The 25355-nt window shown below is 42.6% G+C and overlaps 1 protein-coding gene across 1 annotated transcript; it reads right to left on the bottom strand.

The window, feature by feature from the left end:
- Positions 1 to 1208: 1208 nt before the first annotated feature.
- LOC122945446 (uromodulin-like) lies at positions 1209 to 23585 on the bottom strand. Its single transcript, XM_044304515.1, has 13 exons — positions 23438 to 23585; positions 22327 to 22565; positions 21797 to 21919; positions 18681 to 18858; positions 17729 to 17866; positions 16223 to 16237; positions 15178 to 15963; positions 14994 to 15098; positions 12912 to 13120; positions 6785 to 6942; positions 4745 to 4990; positions 1573 to 1762; positions 1209 to 1295 (listed from the first exon to the last, which is right to left on the bottom strand). The coding sequence occupies exons 1-13, from the start codon at positions 23550 to 23552 to the stop codon at positions 1209 to 1211; spliced, it is 2589 nt and encodes an 862-aa protein (XP_044160450.1). The 5' UTR covers positions 23553 to 23585.
- Between the last annotated feature and the right edge of the window lie 1770 nt (positions 23586 to 25355).

The following is a 25355-nucleotide window of genomic DNA, read 5'->3' on the forward strand; positions in this document are numbered from 1 at the left end:
TTTTCATCACTTTGAGGAAAACTTGAGCGGAAACCAGAACATGACTACAAAGAAAGCATAAGATATAATTACCTATTAAAATTATATAAATCTAATTGAAATATCGTAATGAATAACACTTTTGTGGTAGAAATATTTGGGGTCATATATCAAGCTGAAATACGCCTAAAAATCTGCAACTTCTTCTCCCCGCTCACGGCAGATCTAAAAAAAAGTGGGCGGGAAAGGGGCCCGTCTCATTTACCATTTTCTATGCCCGTTTCAGGCGTAGAAAAAGGTCTAAATGTAAGGTAGCTCGGAAACTGTCTTACACTTAGAAGTGGCGCTGGATACGCCGAAGGAGGCCTCTTCATAACGTCGGCAATCCACCGCCAGCGATGGGGCCACATTATTCCTATATTGTGTTTGGTCAAATTCAGCCACCTTCCAAAAGTGCACTTAAAGGGAAGCAATTTAGAAGAAAAAATTCTTTCTGCCACCATTAAAAGGAGTTATCCAAACTATAAAACCTGCTCCCTAATGCCTGGGCCCCTCATATATATTATACTTACCAGCTCCCTAGCACCCCGATCCCCTCATGGCCGCTGCTGCATCTCATCATGGGTGACACTAGGGAGACTCATCCCCATCACAGCCTGATGTTGGCTGCAACCTCGTCGCCGGATGTTTTGATCTGCGAGATGGGGAGATGCAGCTGCGGCCGTGCGGGGATCAGGAGCGACGCGGGTGTCAGGGAGCGGGGTAGGTATAATGAGGGTCCTGGGCATTGGGGGGCAAGTTTTATAATTTGGATAACCCCTCTAAGGGGGGCTCACAGTATGAATTTATTATTGAATTTAAAGGAGTTGGCCCATTTCAGACATTGATGGCATATCGCTAGGGTATGGCATCAGTGTCAGATAGGTGCAGGTCTCCAGAGTGGAAGGAGAGAAGCTGAGCATGCGTGTCCACTATATGTTCTCTATTATAGGAGTTTCAAAAATAGCCAGGTGTCGGCTTGCCTATTTCTGACAGTCCCATAGCGGGAATGGAGCAGTGACTGCACTTGGACGGTGCACTCTCATTCCTTTATTTTACTCCAATAGAGATTAAGGCCTCATGCACACGATCGTGGGTTTGGGTCAGCATCTGAGCCGCATTTATTGCAGGTCGGATGCCGACCCATTCACTTCAGTGGGGCTGCAAAAGATGTCCTATTCTTGACCGTATCAAGGATAAAACTGCTCTACTGAGAGCCGGAGGTTCCATTCTGCAAAATGCGGAACGCACACAGCCGCCTTCCGTGTCTTGCAGATCTGCAAAATGGACACGGTCGTTTACATGAGGCCACATGTGCAGTGTGCTCACCTTCACTTGGGGGACCTGTTCTGACATTGATCGCATATCTAGCGATTTGCCATCGGTGTCTGACATAGGAATACCCCTTTAATGATAGCTGTATACATCTCTAGGCTACATTCTATCATCTATGGATCATTGAAGAGAAGTAAAGGATTTGCAGCTCTGAATCAGGAAGCTTGAGCTCCAACCCTATAATGAATTATTGAGCTATACAGTTTAGTTAGTAATAACCTGACGGTTATAGAGAACCTCACTTACAGGTTTACACGTGTGTCTCGTGGTATCGCAGAGGTTTGCTTCACAGTGCAGAAATACTGAGTCGTATTCCCCAACAAATCTGAACATCTGAACAGAGAAGCGTCCTTTGGTGGAGACTCCATTCTCCTTGACATTCACAGTTCCATCCCGCCTGTTAGGACATCTGTATGAAAGATAGTAATCAGGTGACCTGCTGGCAATCTAGGGTATCTTAGTGGTAAGAAGGTTAGGCTGCCTGCAATTGAGAGGCACAATCAGTGCCTTAACATTAACATTCACACACCAGGTAACACTGTCAGATAAGTCAGTGCCTCCATAACAGTCATAATCAATGACAGATCCTAAGAATGCCAGTCAATGGTGCGAACTACAGTGCAGCCAGTACCCCAAACCACCTCCGGCAACCATGCCTCTAGAAATGTATCACAGAGCCCCCATATAGTGCCAGCCACAAGTCACTGTATAGTGCCAGCCACAAGTCACTGTATAGTGCCAGCCACAAGTCACTGTATAGTGCCATCCACAAACCATTGCATAGTGCCAGCCACAAGTCATGGTATAGTGCCAGCCATAAAGCTCCCATATAGGGCCAGCCAGAAGTCACCATGTAGTGCCAACCATAAGTCATCGTGTAGTGCCAGCCAAAACACCCTCATAGTGCCTGCCACAAGTCACTGTATAATGCCAGCCACAAGCCAATTCATAGTGCCAGCTACAAGTCACTGTATAGTGCCAACCACAAGTCAATATATAGTGCCAGTCACAAGTCACTGTATAGTGCCAACCACAAGTCAATATATAGTGCCAGTCACAAGTCACTGTATAGTGCCAGCCACAAGTCATTTTATAGTGCCACCTACAAGTCACTGTATAGTGCCAGCCACAAGTCACTGTATAGTGCCAGCCACAAGTCACTATATAGTGCCAGCCACAAGTCACTGTATAGTGCCAGCCACAAGTCACTGTATAGTGCCAGTCACAAGTCACTGTATAGAGCCAGCCACAAGTCATTGTATAGTGCCAGCAACAAGTTACTGTATAGTGCCAGCTAGAAAGTCACTGTATAGTGCCTGCCACAAGTTACTGTATAGTGCCAGCCACAAGTTACTGTATAGTGCCAGCCACAAGTTACTGTATAGTGCTAGCCACAAGTTACTGTATAGTGCCAGCCATACAGCACCCTTATAGTACCAGCCACAAGTCAATATATAGTGCCAGTCACAAGTCACTGTATAGTGCCAGCCACAAGTAATTGTATAGTGCCAGCCACAAGTAACTGTATAGAGCCAGCCACAAGTCATTGTATAGTGCCACCTACAGGTCATTTTATAGTGCCACCTACAGGTCATTTTATAGTGCCACCTACAAGTCACTGTATAGTGCCAGCCACAAGTCATTGTATAGTGGCAGCCACAAGTCATTGTATAGTGCCAGCCACAAAGCCCCTACATTCTGCCAGCCACAGAACCACTATATAAATTATTAGAGAACCAATATATTGTCAGCCGTAACATCCCCATAATATAAGTGTGCCCTTCCTTACCTTTCCTTTTGTGAGACGCAATGACCTCTTTTACTTTACACTGTTGGCCATTGTGAGTAATGCAGAATGTTTTTATTTATTATATATACATATATATATATATATAAAAGAAAGTCCAGCGGGAGCACCATCCAAGGTATGGGTGCAAGGTCCAACAAGAGGTAGCGGCAATACCCAATAAGTATAAAGATGAAAAAAGTCGGACTGCACTCCTGAGTAGTAAAAGTTGAAAACTTTTATTCACCCATATTGTGGCAAACTTGCGACGTTTCGGCTCACAAGAGCCTTCCTCAAGCTTGAGGAAGGCTCTTGTGAGCCGAAACGTCGCAAGTTTGCCACAATATGGGTGAATAAAAGTTTTCCACTTTTACTACTCAGGAGTGCAGTCCGACTTTTTTCATCTTTATACATATATATATATATATATACCAACAAAAGAGAACTGGTACTGATTAATACCCAATAAAATTAAATCTTTATTTTGACATAAAAACATAGACAAAAATACATAAATGTAGAGACCGTGCAGAGTGCCTGCAGTAAATTCTCCTGATGAAGCATTAGCGAAACGTGAGTCGAGGATCACGCCAGCCAGAGACAGCCCACATCAATATCACTGGATATCGGGTAAGAGAGGAACTTAGATCGGTCTTGTGCCAATACAATAGCATCTATGCGATGTGCTGTGGTGCTTATACGGCACTAACCACTGAATATAGATGTTATCTATACCCTTGTCACAGTTATGCCAGATGCACCTATAGTGAGAGATAATTGTATTCACAGCTAGAGACAGCTTGTATAAGTATATGCTGACCTAGACATTTCATATACAGAGTCTCACACGATAATTGTGGAATATTGAATGATCTGCCATCTGTGATCACGGTGTTGATTGTGGACTGTTCTCTGCAGGCACTCTGCACGGTCTCTACATTTATGTATTTTTGTCTATGTTTTTATGTCAAAATAAAGATAAAATTTTATTGGGTATTAATCAGTACCAGTTCTCTTTTGTTGGTATATATATTAAGGAGGTACACCCTTGTTTACACACAAGGCTGTGTAAATCCAGTTGAATAATATATATATATATATATATTTTTTTATTTTTTTTATTTTTTTTCCTTTCTGCAAGCTAGTTATCTTGCTCCACTCATTCTGGGATGTCTCCAACCAAAAGGGAAGATAAAATAAAGACACGTCTCTGTCAGTCACAAGAAAGACGCACACAGCACCAGTCACAGAGAGGCCAATCAGAGGCAGGCACAGAGGTCTCTCACAGAGTCAGCCATAGAGTCAGCCCCATACGGGCTCGCCAGAAGGATCCCTATAGTGCCAGCCACCAATCCACAATGCCAGCTACAGGCAATCCATTCAGTGGCAGGCATTGAAACTCCAAATAGTGACAGCAAAACAGCCCACATACAGTGCCAGTCACAGAGAACCCATACGGTGCCAGACACAGGGCCTTAATAAAGTGTCAGCCACGAGAATCCATAATCTTAACACACATACAGTACATAAACCAGGGATTAGGTTGGTGATGGTTACAGCTTCATAACATAGTTTAGGTCATAATCCTACATTTTTTAGACGTACCTATTTTTTATTATATAGTATTTGACCGGATCATAGAAGTTCCTTGTCGGAGTAGCAAAGCAGTTCTTCATCAGCACAACATACTGATACGAGTTTTCACCTTCGAGATTGATGGCAGCATACAGGGTGGCTTGTGTGGACAGCATAATCTGGTCATCTTCATATGGGGACACATAATTCTCATCTCTGTAGAGGACCATTTGTGCCCTGAATTGCCCAGTGCCTTCAATGTTCAAGGTCAGTGAACTGTAAAAATAAGAAAGTTACTAATACTGAAGGTTACTAGACGTACATTGGCTGAAGCATTCGTATACTAATCATCGAAAACAGCCGTAGATGTATCTGAGACCTGGAATCCATTAAAAGTCATCTGTTGAGCATAATGGACAACTAAGTGAGTTTTCCAGTTTGATAAATTTCCCCCTTAGTTCTTAAAATCTGCGGCACATTAGAATGTACATCTTCATACTTACCAACGTTTCCGTTGGTAAAATTGGGGTCATTTAAGCTCCGCCCCTGAGGAAACCCCAACCCCCACCCAGGAACGCCCTCTTGTGGCCGCTGTTTGTCTTAGCTCCACCCATTTTCGACCCAGTACAGCACAAATTTGCAGAGACTGTCTCTGAAAATCAGGCACAGTCCAGGCAAATTCGGGGAAAGTTGGCAACTATGCGTCTTGTGTATAACACATAGTAGGACATGGATATAAAAGACTGGACCACCAGTGTACCAGAGGATCCTATGCTGGTCCCTGGCTGTGATACAATAATGGGCCCTGAAGGTCCAGAAGAAGACAACCCATTTTGATGGTGACATTGGAGCCAATCACTTGTCACTAGAGTCTAGTATTCACATGTAGTCTTGAGGACTTGGTTTAAGGGAGTCTGTCACCTCCATTTAGCGTACTATAAACCAACACAATATACTGTAGCACACCTAAAGGGGTTTCCGGGATTTACCTGCTGGTCGTCTCCATTGTAGCAGCGGTGCAGTGTAATTACAGCTGTAGAGAGCGTGCAGGTAAACAGCGAAGAGAACGCAGCTCCCACATTAGTGCCGCAGCCCCTTCAAACAGCTGATTAGCGGGGGTGCCAAGAGTCAGACCCCCACCAATCTAAAACTGATGACCTATCCAGAAGATAGGTCATCAATATCACAAAACCGGAAAACTCCTTCAAAGGGCATCTGTCAGCCCCAAGTTTGTTTTTCGGCTTTTTTGATTATGATAATCACACATTTTAATGTATTCTCATTACTATTAGGATCCACTGTAATCTTACTATATGGATACACTTAAAAGGCATCTGTCAGCAGATTTGTACCTATGACTCAGGCTGACCTGTTACATGTGCGCTTGGCAGCTGAAGACATCTGTGTTGGTGACATGTTCCTATGTGCCCGCATTGCTGAGAGAAATGATGTTTTAATATATGCAAATTAACCTATAGGAGCAACGGGGGCGTTACCATTACACCTAGAGGCTCTGCAGCTTCAGCGCCCTCTTCACTTTGATTGAGATGACCACTCCAGGTGTGATGACTTTAACACTACCTGGCCCTGTCTATCAAAGTACGGAGGGCACAGCAGTTGCAGAGAGAGCAGAGCCTCTAGGTGTAATGGTAACGCCCCCGTTGCTCCTAGCTGCTCATTTGCATATAGTAAAACGTCATGTTTCTCAGCAATGCGGACACATATGAACATGGGACCAACACAGATGCCTTCAGCTGCCAAGCGCACATGTAACAGGTCAGCCAGTGTCATAGGTACAAATCTGCTGACAGATGCCCTTTAAGTGTATCAATATAGTAAGATTACAGTGGATCCTGATAGTAATAAGAACACATTAAAATGTGTAATTATTTAAAAAAAAAAAAAAAAAAACGGAAAAACAAACCTGGAATATCTCAGGGGCCACAATCATTCATTCCGAGAAGCTGCCATTAAAGTAGTGTAGCCATTATTTTCAGACATACAGTGTGCTTTAGTGTTACTCTTACCTGCCGAGGTATTAAAATATAACAGAGCTCGAGATCGCATTACCTTACAATTGGTTTTAGTGAATTATCCAGAGTCAGCTGTAAATCCAGCGGATACGAACAAGAAAATTCTAGTTGAACTTCGTAACTTCTTATGATGAGCTCGTCTGTACTCATTTGCACAAACATTGTGTTTCTGTAAGTTGCGTGTGTTTCATTAGTCTAAAAAGAATCAAAGTTACATTAAAGGGACACAACCATCAGCATTCTTATCACATATTAACAGTCTCTCTGTAAATATTCTGTCACTTTTTTTTTTTTTTTTTTTTTTTTTCTACAAAAAACAGGTGGATAGTTTTCTGGATATAATTTTTTTAATTCTACTTCCGGTCCTGGCTCCATAATTTCCTCCTTTCCATAGACTTCTTGCTGGGTGAGCAGCCTCGCTTGACTTTCTCAGTCAGACCATTGACTGCGGTCAGCGAGGGAAGGCGGATGAGTGACTCGGTCAGAGCATCAGATATTACACTGGTAAGTGCATTGCTCTTCTGTGGACATCTGTCCGGAGAACAATAGAGCTGTTATACTGTTAGGGTACAATCACACTAGCGGTTTTCATTTCAGGCACTGAGTTCCATCAAAAGGGCTTAGGGCTCTTTCACACCTGCGTTCTTGTCTTCCGGCATAGAGTTCCGTCGTCGGGGCTCTATGCCGGAAGAATCCTGATCAGTTTTATCCTAATGCATTCTGAATGGAGTGAAATCCGTTCAGGATGCATCAGGATGTCTTCAGTTCCGGACCGTAATGTTTTTTGGCCGGAGAAAATACCGCAGCATGCTGCGCTTTTTGCTCCGGCCAAAAATCCTGAACACTTGCCGCAAGGCCGGATCCGGAATTAATGCCCATTGAAAGGCATTGATCCGGATCCGGCCTTAAGCTAAACATCGTTTCGGCGCATTGCCGGATGCGACGTTTAGCTTTTTCTCAATGGTTACCATAGCTGCCAAGACGCTAAAGTCCTGGCAGCCATGGTAAAGTTTAGTGGGGAGCGGGGGAGCAGCATACTTACCGTCCGTGCGGCTCCCGGGGCGCTCCAGAGTGACGTCAGGGCGCCCCACGCGCATGGATGACGTGATTGCATGGCACGTCATCCATGCGCATGGGGCGCTCTGACGTCATTCTGGAGCGCCCCGGGAGCCGCACGGACTGTAAGTATACCGCTCCCCCGCTCCCCGCTCCTACTATGGCAACCAGGACTTTAATAGCGTCCTGGGTGCCATAGTAACACTGAAAGCATTTTGAAGACGGATCCGTCTTCAAATGCTTTCAGTACACTTGCGTTTTTCCGGATCTGGCGTGTACCTCCGGCAAGTGGAGTACACGCCGGATCCGGACAAGGCAAGTGTGAAAGAGGCCCGTGTACTCCACTTGCCGGAATTACACGCCAGATCCGGAAAAACGCAAGTGTACTGAAAGCATTTGAAGACGGATCCGTCTTCAAAATGCTTTCAGTGTTACTATGGAACCCAGGACGCTATTAAAGTCCTGGTTGCCATAGTAGGAGCGGGGAGCGGGGGAGCGGTATACTTACAGTCCGTGCGGCTCCCGGGGCGCTCCAGAGTGACGTCAGAGCGCCCCATGCGCATGGATGACGTGCCATGCAATCACGTCATCCATGTGAGTGGGGCTCCCTGACGTCACTCTGGAGCGCCCCGGGAGCCGCACGGATGGTAAGTATACTGCTCCCCCGCTCCCCACTACACTTTACCATGGCTGCCAGGACTTTAGCGTCCCGGCAGCCATGGTAACCATTGAGAAAAAGCTAAACGTCGCATCCGGCAATGCGCCGAAACGACGTTTAGCTTAAGGCCGGATCCGGATCAATGCCTTTCAATGGGCATTAATTGCGGATCCGGCCTTGCGGCAAGTGTTCAGGATTTTTGGCCGGAGCAAAAAGCGCAGCATGCTGCGGTATTTTCTCCGGCCAAAAAACATTCCGTTCCGGAACTGAAGACATCCTGATGCATCCTGAACGGATTTCACTCCATTCAGAATGCATTAGGATAAAACTGATCAGGATTCTTCCGGCATAGAGCCCAGACGACGGAACTCTATGCCGGAAGAAAAGAACGCAAGTGTGAAAGAGTCCTAAATGGCGGAAAAGAACTGATCAGGCATATCCCCATGCATTCTGAATGGAGAGCAATCTGTTAAGGATGCATCAGGATGTCTTCAGTTCAGTCTTTTTGACTGATCAGGCAAAAGATAAAACCGCAGCACGCTACGGTTTTATCTCCGGCCCAAAAAACTGAAGACTTGTCTGAATGCCGGATCCAGATGCGCAGACCAAAAAAAAAAATGCCGGCTACGTTTTGACGGATGACACTGGAAAGACGGATCCGGCATTTCAATGCATTTTTCTGACTGATCAGGATCCTCATCAGTCTTGCGAATGCCATCAGTTGGCGAGGGAACTGCTTGCCGGATCACTCTGACACAAGTGGGAAAGTACCCTTACCCTAAAGCAGGGGCGTCGTTAGGTCAAAACATTCGGTGCTTGAGCCCCGGATGTTTTGTCCAGTGCCCCAAATGTTATGCTGGCCTGGTAGAATTTATTAATTTTTTCATTTGGCTATTCCAGAGCCCTATAATATTAATTGGACCTGGGCAACCCATCACAGATCATCCCCCCACCCTCCTTGTACTTGTTCCACTGATCCGCTACTTGCGGGCTGCGCGGGCATGAGTTCAGTCACTTCGGTGCGCTGTCCCGTCCTGCAGCGCGTGATCCTGCGAGACCCGCTGCGGGAGGTCACGTGGGGTTGCCCAGGGTCCACTCCTCAATCAATATTAAAGGGCCCAAGCAAAGATTTCTGCAGTGGTAAGGAAATGAAACCTAACAGATATTGGAAAGTTACCGAATGTTGTATTATATAATGACTGTAGTACTGCACTTCATGTGCGTAAACCAGAACACCCCTTTAAGCATGCCTTTAATGTGCAATTTCAACATAGTGGGCTTGTTTTCAGACCCTAGCAACGCCCCTGCCCTAAAGGTGGATTTACTTGGACCGATTCTGCAGCCGATTGTTGAGAAGAAAGCGTTCCTTCCCAACAGTCAGCTGCTTGCTCAGTGAAGGAGAGCACTGTATTTACATGCAGGAATCTCCTTCACTGTATGAGGACTAGGAATCGCTATTGCTATCCTTATGTTTAGACCACGGGATCTGCTGCCCAGAAACTATGATCGGTGGTGCCTGCATGAACAACAGGATCACCCGATGAACGAGCATTTCGCTCATTCATTAGGTGATCAGCGGCACATTTTCCATGGGCAGATTGTCTGGAACAACCGTTGGCCGGAACGGTCGTTCCCAATAATCTGGACGATTATTGGCTCGTGTAAATGCAGCTTAATTCTACTAATCTAACAGGTAACATTTCTTCTGTGGACATCTATATAAACAGAACAGAGATGTCATGCTGTTATCCTAATTCTAGTAATCTACTGTACTATGTTACTAACAGGTAACATCTTTCCCTTTCAGCAGCAGTAAACTGACAATAAGTCCCCTGTATATACAGGAAAGGTATCTGTCTGTGCTGAGTGCTACAGATTGACTATATTTTGTATTTCATTTTCTATGGTATGGTAATGAAAAAAAGAAAAAATAGTTAAAAATTCTTACACAAATAGTTTTCTATGAACAGTGAGTTTACAATAAAATACCCCCTTCTGACAGAAATGTCCCTTTAAAGGGAACCTGTCACCATGAAAATGCAGTGTAATCTGAAACCAACATGTTGTAGAGAAGGAGGAGCTGGGAAGATTGGTATATAGTTGTATGGGAAAAGATTTAGTATAATTTATATTTTATTAATTCTGTGCTTTGAAGTCCAAGAGGCGGTCCTATCAGTGGTTGACAGCCTTCCCTCTATGACTGTGTACACAGAGATAGCTGTCAATCACTGATAGGACCGCCTCCTGGACTTCAAAGCACAGAATAAACATGGATATAAATTACTAAAATACAAGTTTTACAGAATCTTTTAAGTGAATTGAATCTATTAGGATCTGTGTAAGGGGTACAAGTTCGATAGTGGCAAACCCCCTTCAAATCAATATTGACTTGTGCATTCCAATGTCATTACTGGTGCTCTGCTGCCATCTAGGGGCAAGATCTTGCATCTATTTCTGACATTAATTGTAGGAAGATTCTGGATGATGTCCTGGAAGGAACAGGAAAGTTCTGGCTGAGAAGCAGAGAGAGCTCAAAGAATAAGGGTGCATAAAGTCCTGCAAGCTACAAATCAGGACAATATAAGTTGATCATCTGCTTTGAGAAGAGAAGCCTCGTCTAAGAAGTTCAGACTACTCACAGAGACTTTATCCAAAGCAGGCCGCACGTGGGCCTAATTTAATGCTATACACCTGAAACATCATCACTGCAGGAGATACATTCTCTGCCCAGGAAGAACCAGAGAGAAACCATAAAATTAAGTGTTGTGTTACTTGGCATGTAATGGGACTAGAAATACATCTACATTGTGCACTGGTGGTGACTAGGAGTGCCTTGGTGGTGGATAAAGAAAGTTTGAGCTACTAGTTTGCCTGTGTTCCTGTTCATAAAGAGGCTATACTAGATATCTGTACTGAACCACTTGCTGAAGAAGTTCTTGAGTAAAAATATCCAGTTCCATCATACTCCACTGTGGTGTCTCTCTCTCTCAAGCTGGTGTGAACCTAAAAGGGATTACTACTATACTCCTAACATCTGTAACAAGATGGGTCACTTTAAAGGGGTTGTTCGGGTTCAGAGCTGATGTTCATGTCTATGATTGTCAACAGGGTCAAAGGTTTGTCACAGCATATGAATGGTCTTCTTGTGTCTTCTGTACATGGGAGAAGATGACATTGGTGAAGTCTCTTTTTTGAACCTCTTTGGCACTTAGAGATTTCTGTTACTGTCTCGTACAATATTCTATGCAAATGCTAAAATTTATATGAATCTGGGTGTGCTCAGAATGTCACATCAGATTTTCAATGACAGATATTTCTGAGCAATGCCAAAGGGGATAAAAAGCCCATTTATTCTTAAAATTAGTAGTGGATATAGAGCAAAGGCATCTCCAATATGATCTCTGCATGTGCAGAGCTCATTTGATGACCAAAGAATATGGTACAATAGTCCCTCCCGCTAACACTATCAGCCATAGTGCACCCATAACAGTGACAAACACAGCTTCTCATAACAGTGACAGAAACAGTAGTTTCCCCTACGATTGTTTTAGTGACCATTGCCGCTCAGTTTACTGTACCTGCTCCAGTGCTCCCTGGTTCTGGCGTTTCAACCTTTCTGACCTCTCTTCACCTTCTCAGCGGTCCCAGCCACAAGAGTAGTTCTGCCCCTCCGTGCAAGTTGCGGCCTTCTTCTTGCCAGCTAGGCCTCTCTTAAACCAGTGCATACACCCTATTTTTCCCCAGCCAGTGGCTGACTACCCTGTGGTACTTAAGACAACTTCCTCTATGAAAAAGTACCTGAGCAATAGGTTCTAGTTTGCTAATATCTTGCAAAGGTGTGCTGTTTATTTGTTCATTTGCCCCTGTACCAACTTCTGCCTGTTTCTGAGATTAGACTTTTTCTGCCTGACCTGACCTCTGCCTGATTGCCATTTTGACCTTAGCTGCCTGCCCGACCGCAGACTGTTTATAAGAGCACACAAACCCTGACTACCCTGACCTAGGCCTGGCCCTAACTACAGTTTTGCCTGATCCCTCTGTATACCTCACTAAGGTCTATTGACGCCTGTTGGTCAGCAGTCACTTGAACAGAAAATACTCCAAGAATGAGGCCTGGTGATTCCCCTGCAGCAGAGTCTAGATCCCTGTATAGGGGTAAAGGGTGAAAACCAGGGGGACAACTTTGATACCCTTAGGAGAATTCCAAAGCCAAATCTGTTCAACTGACACTGCATATCCACATCCACTTCATAATAATGACATTATCAGCACTGTTTTCCTGCTACCATTAGTAAGAAACACAATGCTAGCAACACTTATCCAAGAAAGACACGCCGCGTTATATTCTACGACTCTCTGTCGCAGGATGGCGCATCAGAAGGACGCGGCTGTCTTCTGACCGCCAAGTGTTTCTCTGTGGTTGGCAATAGCACTGTATGAGCATACTTACTGTCAGATAATTTCCACATGCTCCTTCTTGAAGTGGAGTAGAAGCTGAAAAGACACCATGGTTCTTCCACTCTTTATAACCAACACAGTTGCTATCTCGGAGGTGGATATTGGTGACATTAAGGTTAAGTTTTCTCAGTTGGCAGCTGTGGAAAGAAGCTGTAATCTCCTGTGTACCACACTCTAGATCAAGGCCCACGTCTTCCATATCTATGCAAAGAAAATTTTAATAATGTGGGTTCCGTCACAGGAGCAGAAAAACTAAATGCAAGAACAACTCGATCCATCACAAACAGGAACCAATTGACCCCACTGACTATAATGAAGTTCGGGAGGTTGTCATCTTTAACAGAATCTGCAACAGAAGCTCCTCAATGCAGTCTTCAATGCAGTATGTCCTTTTCCATATCATACACATACAGTATCTTTCATGTCCTCCCGCAGTCATTGTAAGGTCATAATTATTACATCCATCATTAAATGCTGTGGCAGAGATCACAATGACAGTCTTTATACACGTATAGGTACTGATCATGATGAGACATCCGCTTGGACATTGAGTGTCTTTCAGGACTTTCGTCTCATGTAGATATTGGTATACCCATTGTAAACCTGCACAATAAATGCAGAGGACTGCCATCACTATGCCCATGATAAATTTCTATCATCGTCTCTTAAGGGTCTATTCACATTGCCATATTAAGGATCCATCATACGGCACCAGTAGAAAAATATAGAGTCATACTGTACTTCCATATGCTGCTCTCATACGGGCTCTGTGGACTTTAGGCCATCTGCATTCCGAGATATTACTACACATTCCTATGATAAAAGATCATAAGGACTTTGCATGGTACTGTAGACTCTGTGACTTTGCAATGTGCATGAGACCTTCAAGCGTAACTCGTTTCAGTTAACTTCAGGTATCCGTTTTGTTGTTCGCAAATTGCAGAACCGCAAAACAAGGCTACCAGCCGTGTCCGTTCTGCATTTTGCTGATCATTACGTCTTGCCCCTTGTTAGAAACTCCTATTCTTGTCCACAAAATAGGCCAGACTAGCACATGTTCTATTTTCTTTATTTTTTGCACCTGTAGTATCTTTTATGGCCTCGTTGAAACGAATGCATCTGATCTGCAAAAAATGAAGATCGGATGCAGACCGAAAATACAGTCGTGTGAATGGATCCTAAGGGTGTACATGTGTGTCTACATGAGGAATAACACTGTTTCTGCCTATTATATAGCTTGTATCTGCATTGTATTTGTATTTTTGGCAGTTTTTGTCTCTACATTTCTAGGCAGTGGCGCACGAACAGCCGCTGCTCCAGCAGCATAGCCTCTGCAGTTGTGCCGCAACTCGGACCAGCAGCGCAGGCACAAGATTGTCAGTTCCAGGTAAAATGTTCAGCCCTGTCAATCAAGCAGCAGGGGGAGCTTCTTCAGCAGCAGGGACAGCCTCTAGCAGGTGAAGAACTCTTGTTGAAAAGACAAATCGATTCGTAATAATTTGCTCCTGTTCAGTGTGTTTTCTGAGATAGTAAGCCGAGACTAGCTAAATTAATGTATGCTCACGGACTACACATGGAGAAATAGGAGATCCTGCTCCTGAACTCTCTGTAGCTCAACCTTAGAAGCAGCAACATTAGTAATGGAGAACAAAAAACAGCATTACTGAGCAGTTTAGATGTAAATCCAGCAGTGAAGTTAGACAGTAAATCACTTACAAACAAGCAACAGTCTCTCTGTATAGTTTCTCTGTCTCTGCCTTGTCGCTTGCAGCCCCTCCCTTCCTAACTTCCTTCTCCCCTCCCCTCTTCTAAGACTTTATGTAATCTGATACTTCAGTGAGCAGGCAGCCCGTCTTCACTGAAGATGGATATGAGCAGTGACTTGATAGATAGAGAAGAGGAAAGGGAGCAGGAAAGGAGTCTAATATGAGGAAAGGGAAGCATCTTTTTCTGATATACTGTAGATATATTACAACGTTTCTTATACAATTGCCTCTACTATTCATGTATGAAAAATAATGCAACAGTTACTCTAAATAAATTTAACAAAAGCTTGAAATTCAGTTTCACATACCATTGACTTGACGGCCATTTTTACAGACACATGTGTATTTCCCAGAATCCAGTTTGCATTCTTCATCTTCTGTACAGGGGCATATGTCTGTCATTGTAGCAGGGTCTAAAATATTGTATAGTATAGTATTATATTAATTGAATATTTTACAACAATGATATCCTATGTCAATATATCAATGTACCTGTGCAATAAGCTAAGCTGCAGAACGGCACTCCATTTATATTATACACATGGTATCCACCTGGACAAGCCTTGATTTGGACACCAGTTGACCAGTGACAGCATTCTCCACCCCAGTTAGCACAAGCTGTATAATTTACAATTCCTTCTCCTTCTAAAGGATGTTTCCCATTTATCCACATTGGGGCATCTGTATTGCACTGCTTTTCAGGCACGCAGGTTTCTGGCATCCGAATTCCTCCAGGGCCTGTAAATCTGTACCATCCAGATAATAGACTATCACATTTAGAACCATGACCACTATCAATACTTCTCCAAGGGTCATTGAGCAAGGTATAATTGGAACAAGGGTCGAAACAGGTAAAATATCCTTTAAACTTTTTACAGTCCATCCCTTGCTGACAAAGACCTGCCATACATTCATCCACTTCACACTCAAAGCCATTTCCGTAGTAGCCATATGGACATGCACAAGAGTAGCTGCCATAAGTGTTTGTGCATTGCGCTAGAGGATGACACGAAGTGAGATTTCGGTCAGAACATTCATCAATATCAACACAGATCTCGGAACGGTTTTTGGTGAATCCCTGGGGGCATTCACATCTGTATGACCCATACGTGTTTATACAGACACCAGAGCAGTTGTTGGTCCAAGAATAGGCACATTCATCAATATCGGAGCATTTGAATCCATCGCCGATCAACCCATTTTTACACTGGCATTCTTTTATTCTTGAGGAACCTTCACAGGTAGCATTAGGGTGACACTTAGAGCAGCTAGTGGTAGCTAGGGGACAAAAAAAGGCATCAATGACATAAAGCAAAATATTTTCCTGACATGGTTCTAATTGTAATGCATAATGTAAAAATCATAGTTGCTTAGTTAAAAATTTTAAGGGCATTTACACAATTTTTAAATAAAAAATATTATTCCATCTGTTTAAGATTCACGTAAAAAAAAAAGTGGTACTTTGTGGCAAAACTGTACAGGCACCATAATGGTCAGGTCTGTTGTCATTTCAATCCAGAACTTGAAGTTGACTTACCAGAGATATTTGTTGCTGAAAGAAAAGTGAGACAAAAAAATTAGATATCTGTCCATACAATAATGTAATTATGATTTATACGGTAATCAAAAAGATGTGAGGGTGATGGACAACCACATTGGAATCACATTAGACCTGTTCACACTAGAGTCATGGCTTCATTTTATAACGGAGCCATGACCACGCAAATGAATCAATTCTCTTTAGGATCCAAATGGATCCAGACTGACCCTTTTAACTTATGGGTCTGTAGGGAGTTCTAGTATTTTTACGACAAGAAGAGTACTTTGGACTATGGTATTCTTAGTGTCAAAAATACTGGAAAGTCTGAAGAGAACTTTTAGACAACTCTGTAGCACATGTGTGAGCAAAGCTTTTTTTTTTTAATTATAAGGGGCAATGGTATAAAAGAGGGCACCATGTAGATGGATGCCTTTAAAATGGTCAGCTTATTTCTACTCATGTAATTTAAAGGTTTTTTTTTTACAAATAACCTATCTGTAGGAATCAACTACTGGGGATCTCACCAATTATTAGGGTACAGCCACGTGGTCAGGTTTATGTCTTGCAGTTTTGGATGCCAAAACCAGCAGTGAATTAAAAAAAGGGGAGAAGTTGTATCTGTCCTTTATACTTTCTCTCCTTTTATGATCCACTCCTGATTTTCACTTCCACAACTGCATCAAGAAACCTGACTGTGTAGCTGTACCCTAAGAATGGTGGACATGTGGGGATCCTGATTCCTAAGCAAGCATGCACCTGGCACATTCTGTACAAGTCCATCGGAGATATGGACACAGCTAAGTGCTTAATATATGTCCTCCAATTAGCAGTTGACCATATTATATGGAAAAAGTGTTGAAGTACTCAGTGATGGATCTATTGGTCAGTCCACCACCTATCCAATGTATAAGTAATGTATGTTGTTTTTAAGAAAAAAAAATTAACCCTCCGGTTCAAGAAACCAAAATTTACAATAACCGGGAAACAAATCGAAAACTTTCCTGGTGCCCTGCTTTTGATCTTTTCAGCTGCAGATCTTTAAATCCTTGTGCTCCTCTTGTGCTATCCATGATGACCACACTACTTCTCAGACCACCTGATGCACAGTGCAGATTTGGTGGTCGAAAACACTTCCTGCTTGTCCACCCCTGCTCTTGGATTGGCCAGCACTGTTCACATGAGCAGTGCTGGTCAATCCAAAGTCAACAGGAAGTATCTTGGACTACCAAATGCTCAGCATACATCAGATGAGAGTCTTGGATGACAGAAGAGGACCCTGGGAATTTGTGGATCTGTAGCTACAGTAAAAATGTGTTATTGAATTTTTTTTCTTGAACCAGAGGGTCACTTTAAATTTACCTAAAAAACATTACTACAAACCTATTAGGATATTTGAACATTATAGAAGGTGATTCAGTTGTCTATGATAAGACAACCCCTTTAAGCATCGGCTATATATTATAAATATCATAAAAAAGCTTTATGATCAGAAGTCTGCCATACCTTTTAGTCCTTCCACAGTCAAAGAGTATCTTCCTTCACCGACACAATTTATTTTCCATGTTCCTCTACTGGGGTTCTTTACAACATACACAGATCCCCAACTTTCAGTCACAATTGTTTCCATTGCCACCGACTTAGCTAGAAAAAAAATTATATTTGACTTTAATAACTTTGGATTTTGCACACAAAGGAGGTTTATAAACCTTAAAGAGGTATTCCCATCTAAGACATTGATGTCATATCACTTGGATATACTATTAATGTCAGATAGACGCGGGTCCCACTTCTGAGGGGTGCATGGGGTCAGACCCCACTGCTCATCACTTAATGGCTTATTCTAAGGCTATCCTTAGGGGTTGTCCAGTTTTATGTTACTGATGACTTTTCCTCAGGATAGGTCATCAATATCAGATTGGTGGAGGTCTGAATCCTGGCATTCCCACAATCAGCTATTTGAAGGGCCTGCTCGTGTAAGAGCTAGGTCCTCTTTAATGGTTACCTGCTACCCATCATCATTGTAGCAATGCTGCAGTGTAATTACAGCTTCTTCTCGCATTCAAGTGAATGACAAACGGCTAATAATTACATAATTACATAATAATTACACTGAACTGCTACAAAAAGAGAGATGGTATGCAGGTAAACATTGAAGAGGACACACAAGCGCTGCTGACCCTCCAAACAGCCCCATCAATCTGATACTGATGATCTATCTTTAGGATAGGTCATCAATATCATGAAGACAGACAACCTCTTTAAAGGGGCTTTTGTACAGTCAACACATATTACCTTTCCTTTGGATAGGAGAAAGGGTCTGATCACCAAGACCTCCATCAATCTTGAGATCGGTCCCAAGTCCTGATTTGATGTGAGCAGCAGTAGACTATTTGCGCTCCATACTGGATTGTTGGTTTTCGGGATATACTAATCATCTGTTAATATAAGCACTTACCATTTGGACCAAGTATTGAGAGTGTAGAAATGACTCCATCGGTCATCACTATGATTTTAGTGAATACAGCAGAAACTATGAATTTGCCAGAATTACTGCCATTAATGTATTCTGCGGAGAAGAGTCGCACTGAAGTATTTATCGGCCTTGAAAGAGTAAAGTCCAAGTAATTGAATACCTGTGAACAAAAGGAGAATCAGTAAGAGAATAGTTAAGTTGTATCTGTACTATATGCTGTCTGCAGGGTGTCAAAAATCTAAGGAAACAGCAAAATGATCCCTAGGAGAACGCGTTGAGATCGTCCTTATTTACAGTGATTGAAGCACACGTTGGACCCTTGTTTAGCCAACAGCTACTCCTCCTGAGGGTCCCATATACATGTAAGCTCGGCTCAGCGTGCATGTGTTCTGAAAGGAAAGGGGGGAGTAAGCCGCTGTCAGAAACCACCGGTGGCGGCTTATGTCCCGTAAGAACAAAAGGATTGGACATTTCGAAATCCAACTGCCACATCCTTCCCTTTCCTGACATTTGCCATTGGAGAAAATTTAGAAGGACCTTATACGCATTTGACTGGTCATTAAATCCTGCTTAAATTTGTGGTTCTGGTGGAAATTAATCTAAAGTGTATGGCCAGCTTATGAGCGCTGCCTTCTCTGCTCTGTTTACCTGCTCATCACTGCAGATGCTACGGCAAGCAGGTGAACAGAACAGAGAAAGCTGCCCTCTCTTCAAATAGCTGATCGTCGGGGGTGCCGAAGGACACCGACTGATCTGATATTCATGACCTATCCTGAGGATAGGTCATCAGTAGTAAAAAGAGAATAACCCCTTTAACAGTAGGACTGTAGGGAAGGGGGGGGGGGGGGGGTGGGCATTTCAATATTTGCCTTGGGTAGCAGAAAAGCTAGGTGCACCAGCGCTGAGTGAAGGGGGGGGGGGCCCAAGCCCATGAGCTTTTAGCTACACCCCTGTTCCTACAGTATGATCCAGTATGAGTACACTGTGAATGACACACCTCAAAAGAGAGTATGTCCCTCATCATTTGTTAGAGTAAATTACAGTATTGTTATACTGCAAAGATCAGGATGCAAATGTGTCATTATGATGGCTAATTTGGCATAGTGGTGTAAGACTTGAATCATTTGCTAAATCTTTAAATTGACATGAAGCTTAGCATTATGTGTATGTTATGTACTATATCACCCAGTTCTCTTCTTTGCCACATACCAATTTTATTGAACACAAAAAATACACTTTAAAAAAATATAAAGCAGTAGTATCTCACCAGATATCAAAACCAGGACTAAGCGAGTGCTCTAGCTGGTGGCTGTCTAACCGTCAAGATAGCGGTTGAGATAAAAATCCAAGCTGGCACTCTCACTACCTGACAATGAGGTGTAATGTTTTAATGACTAATATACTGAAGGATATGAACTAGGGAAATTAATGGATCTTAGTGTAGCTCCTTATTACATACAGGAGAGATATTGAAATTGTTGCCTATTCAATTATGCATATACAAGTTTTATTATTAAAATAAACATGAAATAAATATGAAAAAAAGTAGTTATAGCAGTGAGAATTATTAATCCTATTAAACTAAGCATATTGCCTGGTAGGGTTGATCCTGGTGATTAAACAATGAAGATATAAAGATTTTTATCTTTAGCAAATCAGGCAGTTGGAGCACCAAAGTACAGGCTGTAGCGCTTTGAGCACTGCTACAACTTTGCCCCTAGTGCTCATTACACTCCCACCTCCCTCCTAATAACTCTGTCTTCTTGTGTCTGCACAGTGACTCACAAATAATCACTGCTGGTCCAGCGTTAATATATTATAGGGATTCATTGGTGTAAGTGAGTTTTATCAAAATCATGAAATCCCCTAGCAATGTGGCAGTGAAACCTCTGCAGCTGGGAGCGAGCACTGTGCAGGGAGAATACTTACCTTTCCAGCCAGGATATCCTCTTCCAGTTGGACTGACAAACCAGCAGCTTCACACACAGTGCAGGCACCATTAGATAGGGTTATAAGCCCTGTCATTTAAAGAGGAGGTGGGAGTATAATAAACACTAGGGACAAAGTTGTAGCAGTGCTCAAAGCACTACAGCTTGCCCCTTGGTGCTCCAACTGCCTGCTTTGCTAAAGGTAAAAATCCTTGTATCTCCACAATGTTGCAACCTACAAAAATAAATAAGGTATTGTTTTAATCAGCAGGATCAACCCCTATGCCTAGTTTAATAAGGCTGTTCATGCTGACAGATGCTCTTTTAAAGTATTATTGCAATATATATTCAATAAAAAAAAAATATATATTTTTTTTAAGTGTATTATATTTTCCTGTCTGGTAGCACCCCCTGCTATGCAGAGGAGGATGGGGTTCACAAGAGCTTATTGCAGTGCATCCTGTGAGATGCAGGTGCTTGATGAGCTGCTGCCCACACACAGAAAGGGAAGAAAGACCTCTAGGTATGCAAGTTTAAAAAAAAGTTTTAAGTTTGTGGGACAACCCTTTTAATTTATATACTTTGTAAATGTTAATAAGGGTAAGGGCTCACAGAGCGGTTTCCGGGCAGCCACAACGCAGCCAAAAATCTTGCCAATATGATTTTCATTGTAGTTTTCAAAATCATAATTAATGGCTGGCTTAAAAGGGTTATCCAACCCCAATAACGACCTCCCCAATGCCCGGGCCCCTCGTACAAAATATACTTAGCTGCTCCCTGGCACCCGCAATGCTCCAGATCCCTGCACGGCCGCCGCTGTTTTGATACGAGCGACAGGGGGAGCAGCCAATAGCAGGCCACAAAGGGGATGAGCCTACCTAGCATCGTGGGTGACCCTAGAGAGGCTTGTCCCCGTCGTGGCCTGGTATTGGCTGCTCCCCAGTCGCCAGATGTTTTTATCTGAGCGACAAGCAGATGCAGCGGCGGCCGTGCAGGGATCCAGAACGATGGAGGTACAGGGGAACAGGTAAGTATAATGTATAGGAGGGGCCCGGGCATTGGGGGGGGGTCATTATAGGGGTTGAATAATCCCTCTAATCGCTGCTTTTTCTCAGCCTCCCAGAAGCTGCTCCATGGAGCCGTACCCAAAAAGGTCTTGTACTTATTTACCTTGCTCATTTCTGAAAGTTTGATGTTAAACACATGGCCAAAGCTCTTACTGGCAATATCTCTGTAGATTAAAAACTGGGGGTCATCTAAGCCTCCACACAGACCAGTGATCAAAAAGAAAACCTGCAAATGAGAGATAGTGGTTGTTACTGAGAAATATAATACAGACCGCACATGGAAGAAAGCACACACAATTCTCAAGCTTGTTTTCTTGGAACTCTGGTGTTCCTCTGTTATTCCTCCTTGACATTTAGGATTGAATTTACCACTGTTACCATTCCCCTTATCAAAGGAGTGTGTCCCTACATAGTCAGCTATGACTGGGCTATTTCAGAATGTATAAAGACAAGCCCTAATCTGGTAACAGCCAGTTGTCAATTTATTAATACATTTCTAGGAGAAATAACATAGGGACAGCACAAGGCAAAGTTCTAAGAAAAGAAAATTGCTATTTCATGTGGAATTCAATTATTTTCTAGAGCAGACAGGTTAGGAGAGCGGACAGGTTATATTTGGGTTTGTCTTGTTACCTGGGAGTTCTTGGATGATATAAGTGAATATATGTTATTTATTAAAGTTTGATTGTTGTAGTCTTTTGCAGATGCGTCTGTTAGGACCATGATGACCGAACGGTCAGGTGAAGATTCCAGGCCCAATTGAAGACCTTCCATGGCCAGTTCCGGACAGTCACCTCCTCCACTTGCATATAGATTATCAAAGAAATATCCAAACTCGCTTCGTGAGCTAGTGTTTTTGGTTGGTCCAATCACTGAAACATAGAAATATAGCCAATGTTTAATTTCGATGTAAAGTTCTAACATATGATATATTTTAATTATCTTTAAAGGCTATGGAGACCTTTAGGGGTAATTATTTTTATTGTTATTTCATAGTACCCTAAAGTCCTTTCTTAGGGGAACACTAAGCAATACCAAGCACAGCGAGGAGGCAGCTGAGCTCATTGGAGCACCTCTGCAGCTTCAAACAGCTGATCACTGAGGATAGTCAATCAATACAGAAGTTCCAGAAAACCCCTTAAATGATTTTCAACGGTTTTTCCTCTACAGCATTCACTTTCAGTGCATCTGCAGACTGTTACTTCCCCTTTCTCAATGAATCCAACAGAGAGCTGCTTTGACTGCTCGATCTGTACTTTCCTATCAGCTCATAATCAGTTTGATAAGAATATAGCTTGGGTGTTTATGAGCTGTCAAGAGTTCAGAGATAAGGCTTATAGACTGAGCATTCACAGCAGCACTCTGACAGATTTACTGAGAAGGGGTTAAGTAACAGATTGCAGATGCAGTGAAAGTGAAAGCTGTAGTGGAAAAACTTTAAAAAAAGTTTTTGACTTCAATAGGCAATAAATATCCTCAGATTGGGGCACCCTATTGCATCAAATGCCCTAATAGGGCTATAGTAGACAAATCCTGTGGGTCTTTTAGCCCCTGTCTGATGCCTACGTTCCAGGTATGAGTGTTATCAGAAGTGTAATGATGTCATCGCTGTGACACATAAGTGATATCTTATGGCTAGGACATATGTAAATATCAGGGTACTGTATATTTCACTTCACAGATATGTATGCTACTGTAGTAAAAGAAAAGAAAAAAATGTAATAGTTAAAATCAGATATATTACTTGGATCATTAAACTCCACCATTGTATACGTGCGAACTCCACATGGAAATCGTGCTGAAACTCTATCAAGAAGCCAACCATTGACCATTTTTAGCTGGGTCAGATCATCGCTCATAGAACCACTTACGTCCACCACATATGTCAGAGAAGAGGACTCTGTGATAAAAAAGAGATAATCCCTCTTAATCAGATCATCCAGTCATACCCCTCTCTATTACATCTTTGTAACCTACTAAATGTACATTAGCATGAAGTAGGGGCAAATATAAGAATGCATGGCTGCAGAATCAGACTACACAGGGTTTGTAGTCTGTAACCATGGAAACACAGATCTGCATGTGAGCTGTTGACACCAAATGCTAGGAAATCAAGACTTTTGGCAAAGCTGGGGATAGTTTAATGAACGGCAATATACAGTGCATTCTATTTTCACCCATGCATCACCCTCCCTGGCCAATCCCTTACATGTCTCTCAAGGGTTTTCATATCAAACAATCAATAGAGGTTAGACACTTACACCCCCTACCTTCCCCCTGCAAAGATGTTCTACAGCAGCTGTGCAACGTACTATATAGAACAACCAATGAACTGCTGCAGAACATCACAGAGGAGAAGTTGGGTATTCATGGAAGTTATTGACAAGAAAGTTCAGATTCTTAAAGAGGTTCATCTGCAGCAGTTGTGCTGTATGCCACACACAGCCCACCAGATCCACACTACCGTTTGCACAAGTGTGCTTCCGGAAGTCTGCTCCGGCCCCATTCACTATAATGAGGACCAGCCAGGGATCCGGCCACAATACAGCAAACACGCCGAGAGGCGGCTAGACAAAAACCAGACAAGTGAATGGGGCCGGGCGGACTTCCGGTAGCACATGTGTGCAAACTACAGTGCGGATATGGCAGGCTGTTCCCCTGCCCGAACTGACTGCCGGAAAAGCCTAACGCCAGTGTGGAAGTAGCCTTACACTTTTGTCTAGAGAAGCTCCTCCAGTTTTCCTACTCTACCCTCCTCCTGAAGTAGGATTGCAACTTTTTTGCAACTTTAAAAAAAAGTCTCAATGTTAAATCTGGAGTGAAACTCATTAACATAGTTAACCACAAACACCTTACCACTCACATTACAAAACTGGATTGAGTGGTGTAAAAATGCAGAGGTCGCAACATTTTCAGCAAGCGAGTGCAAAAAAAGTCTAAAAATTTTGCACAATGGCTGAAATGTTGCACATGCAAGTGCAAGAAGTTGCAAAAGCCCTGTTTTTATGACTTTTTGACGCCAGAATTCTAGAGTGAAGATATGATAAATCAGGGCCATAGACTTTTCATAGACATTGCTGTGGAGCATTCCACATTCTTTTTAATGAACTTAAAGGCTATGCACACCTTCTGGGACAATTTTTTTGTGATTTCAGTTTACTCATTTTGGGCAGAAAATATTTTTTTCAATTAGTCTTTATTAAAAAATAATACGCTGTTCTGTCTCAAAGGGTTAATGGTTTGTCTAGCTGTGTAAATGGAACACAGTGAACATTCAGAACCTGCTAATAGAGATATTCAAGGCTGCGCAGAGACAGGGGTTCAACATTTTTAATAAAGACCAATTGAAAAAAATTATTTTAGTTTCAAAATTAGTACAATGCAGTAATAATTGAAAAAAAAAATGCCTCCAAAAGTTTACACAGCCTTTAAATTTAGAAATACTCAGACTTTCAAAAACTGACTGGGACCCTACAATCCATAGCTGCCATATGTCTAGATATGTTAATATACATTGTCATTGTCTATATGTTATTGATTGGTTACTATATTGATAATATATTAATCTGCCTATTTAACATACCTGTATGGGATATGCATTCCTCATTTAAAGTGGTTGGATCTGCAGAAACAAAACATGATGTTTACGTGTGAACATGATA

Source organism: Bufo gargarizans, chromosome 8, assembly GCF_014858855.1.
Source record: "Bufo gargarizans isolate SCDJY-AF-19 chromosome 8, ASM1485885v1, whole genome shotgun sequence".
Lineage (NCBI taxonomy): Eukaryota > Metazoa > Chordata > Amphibia > Anura > Bufonidae > Bufo > Bufo gargarizans.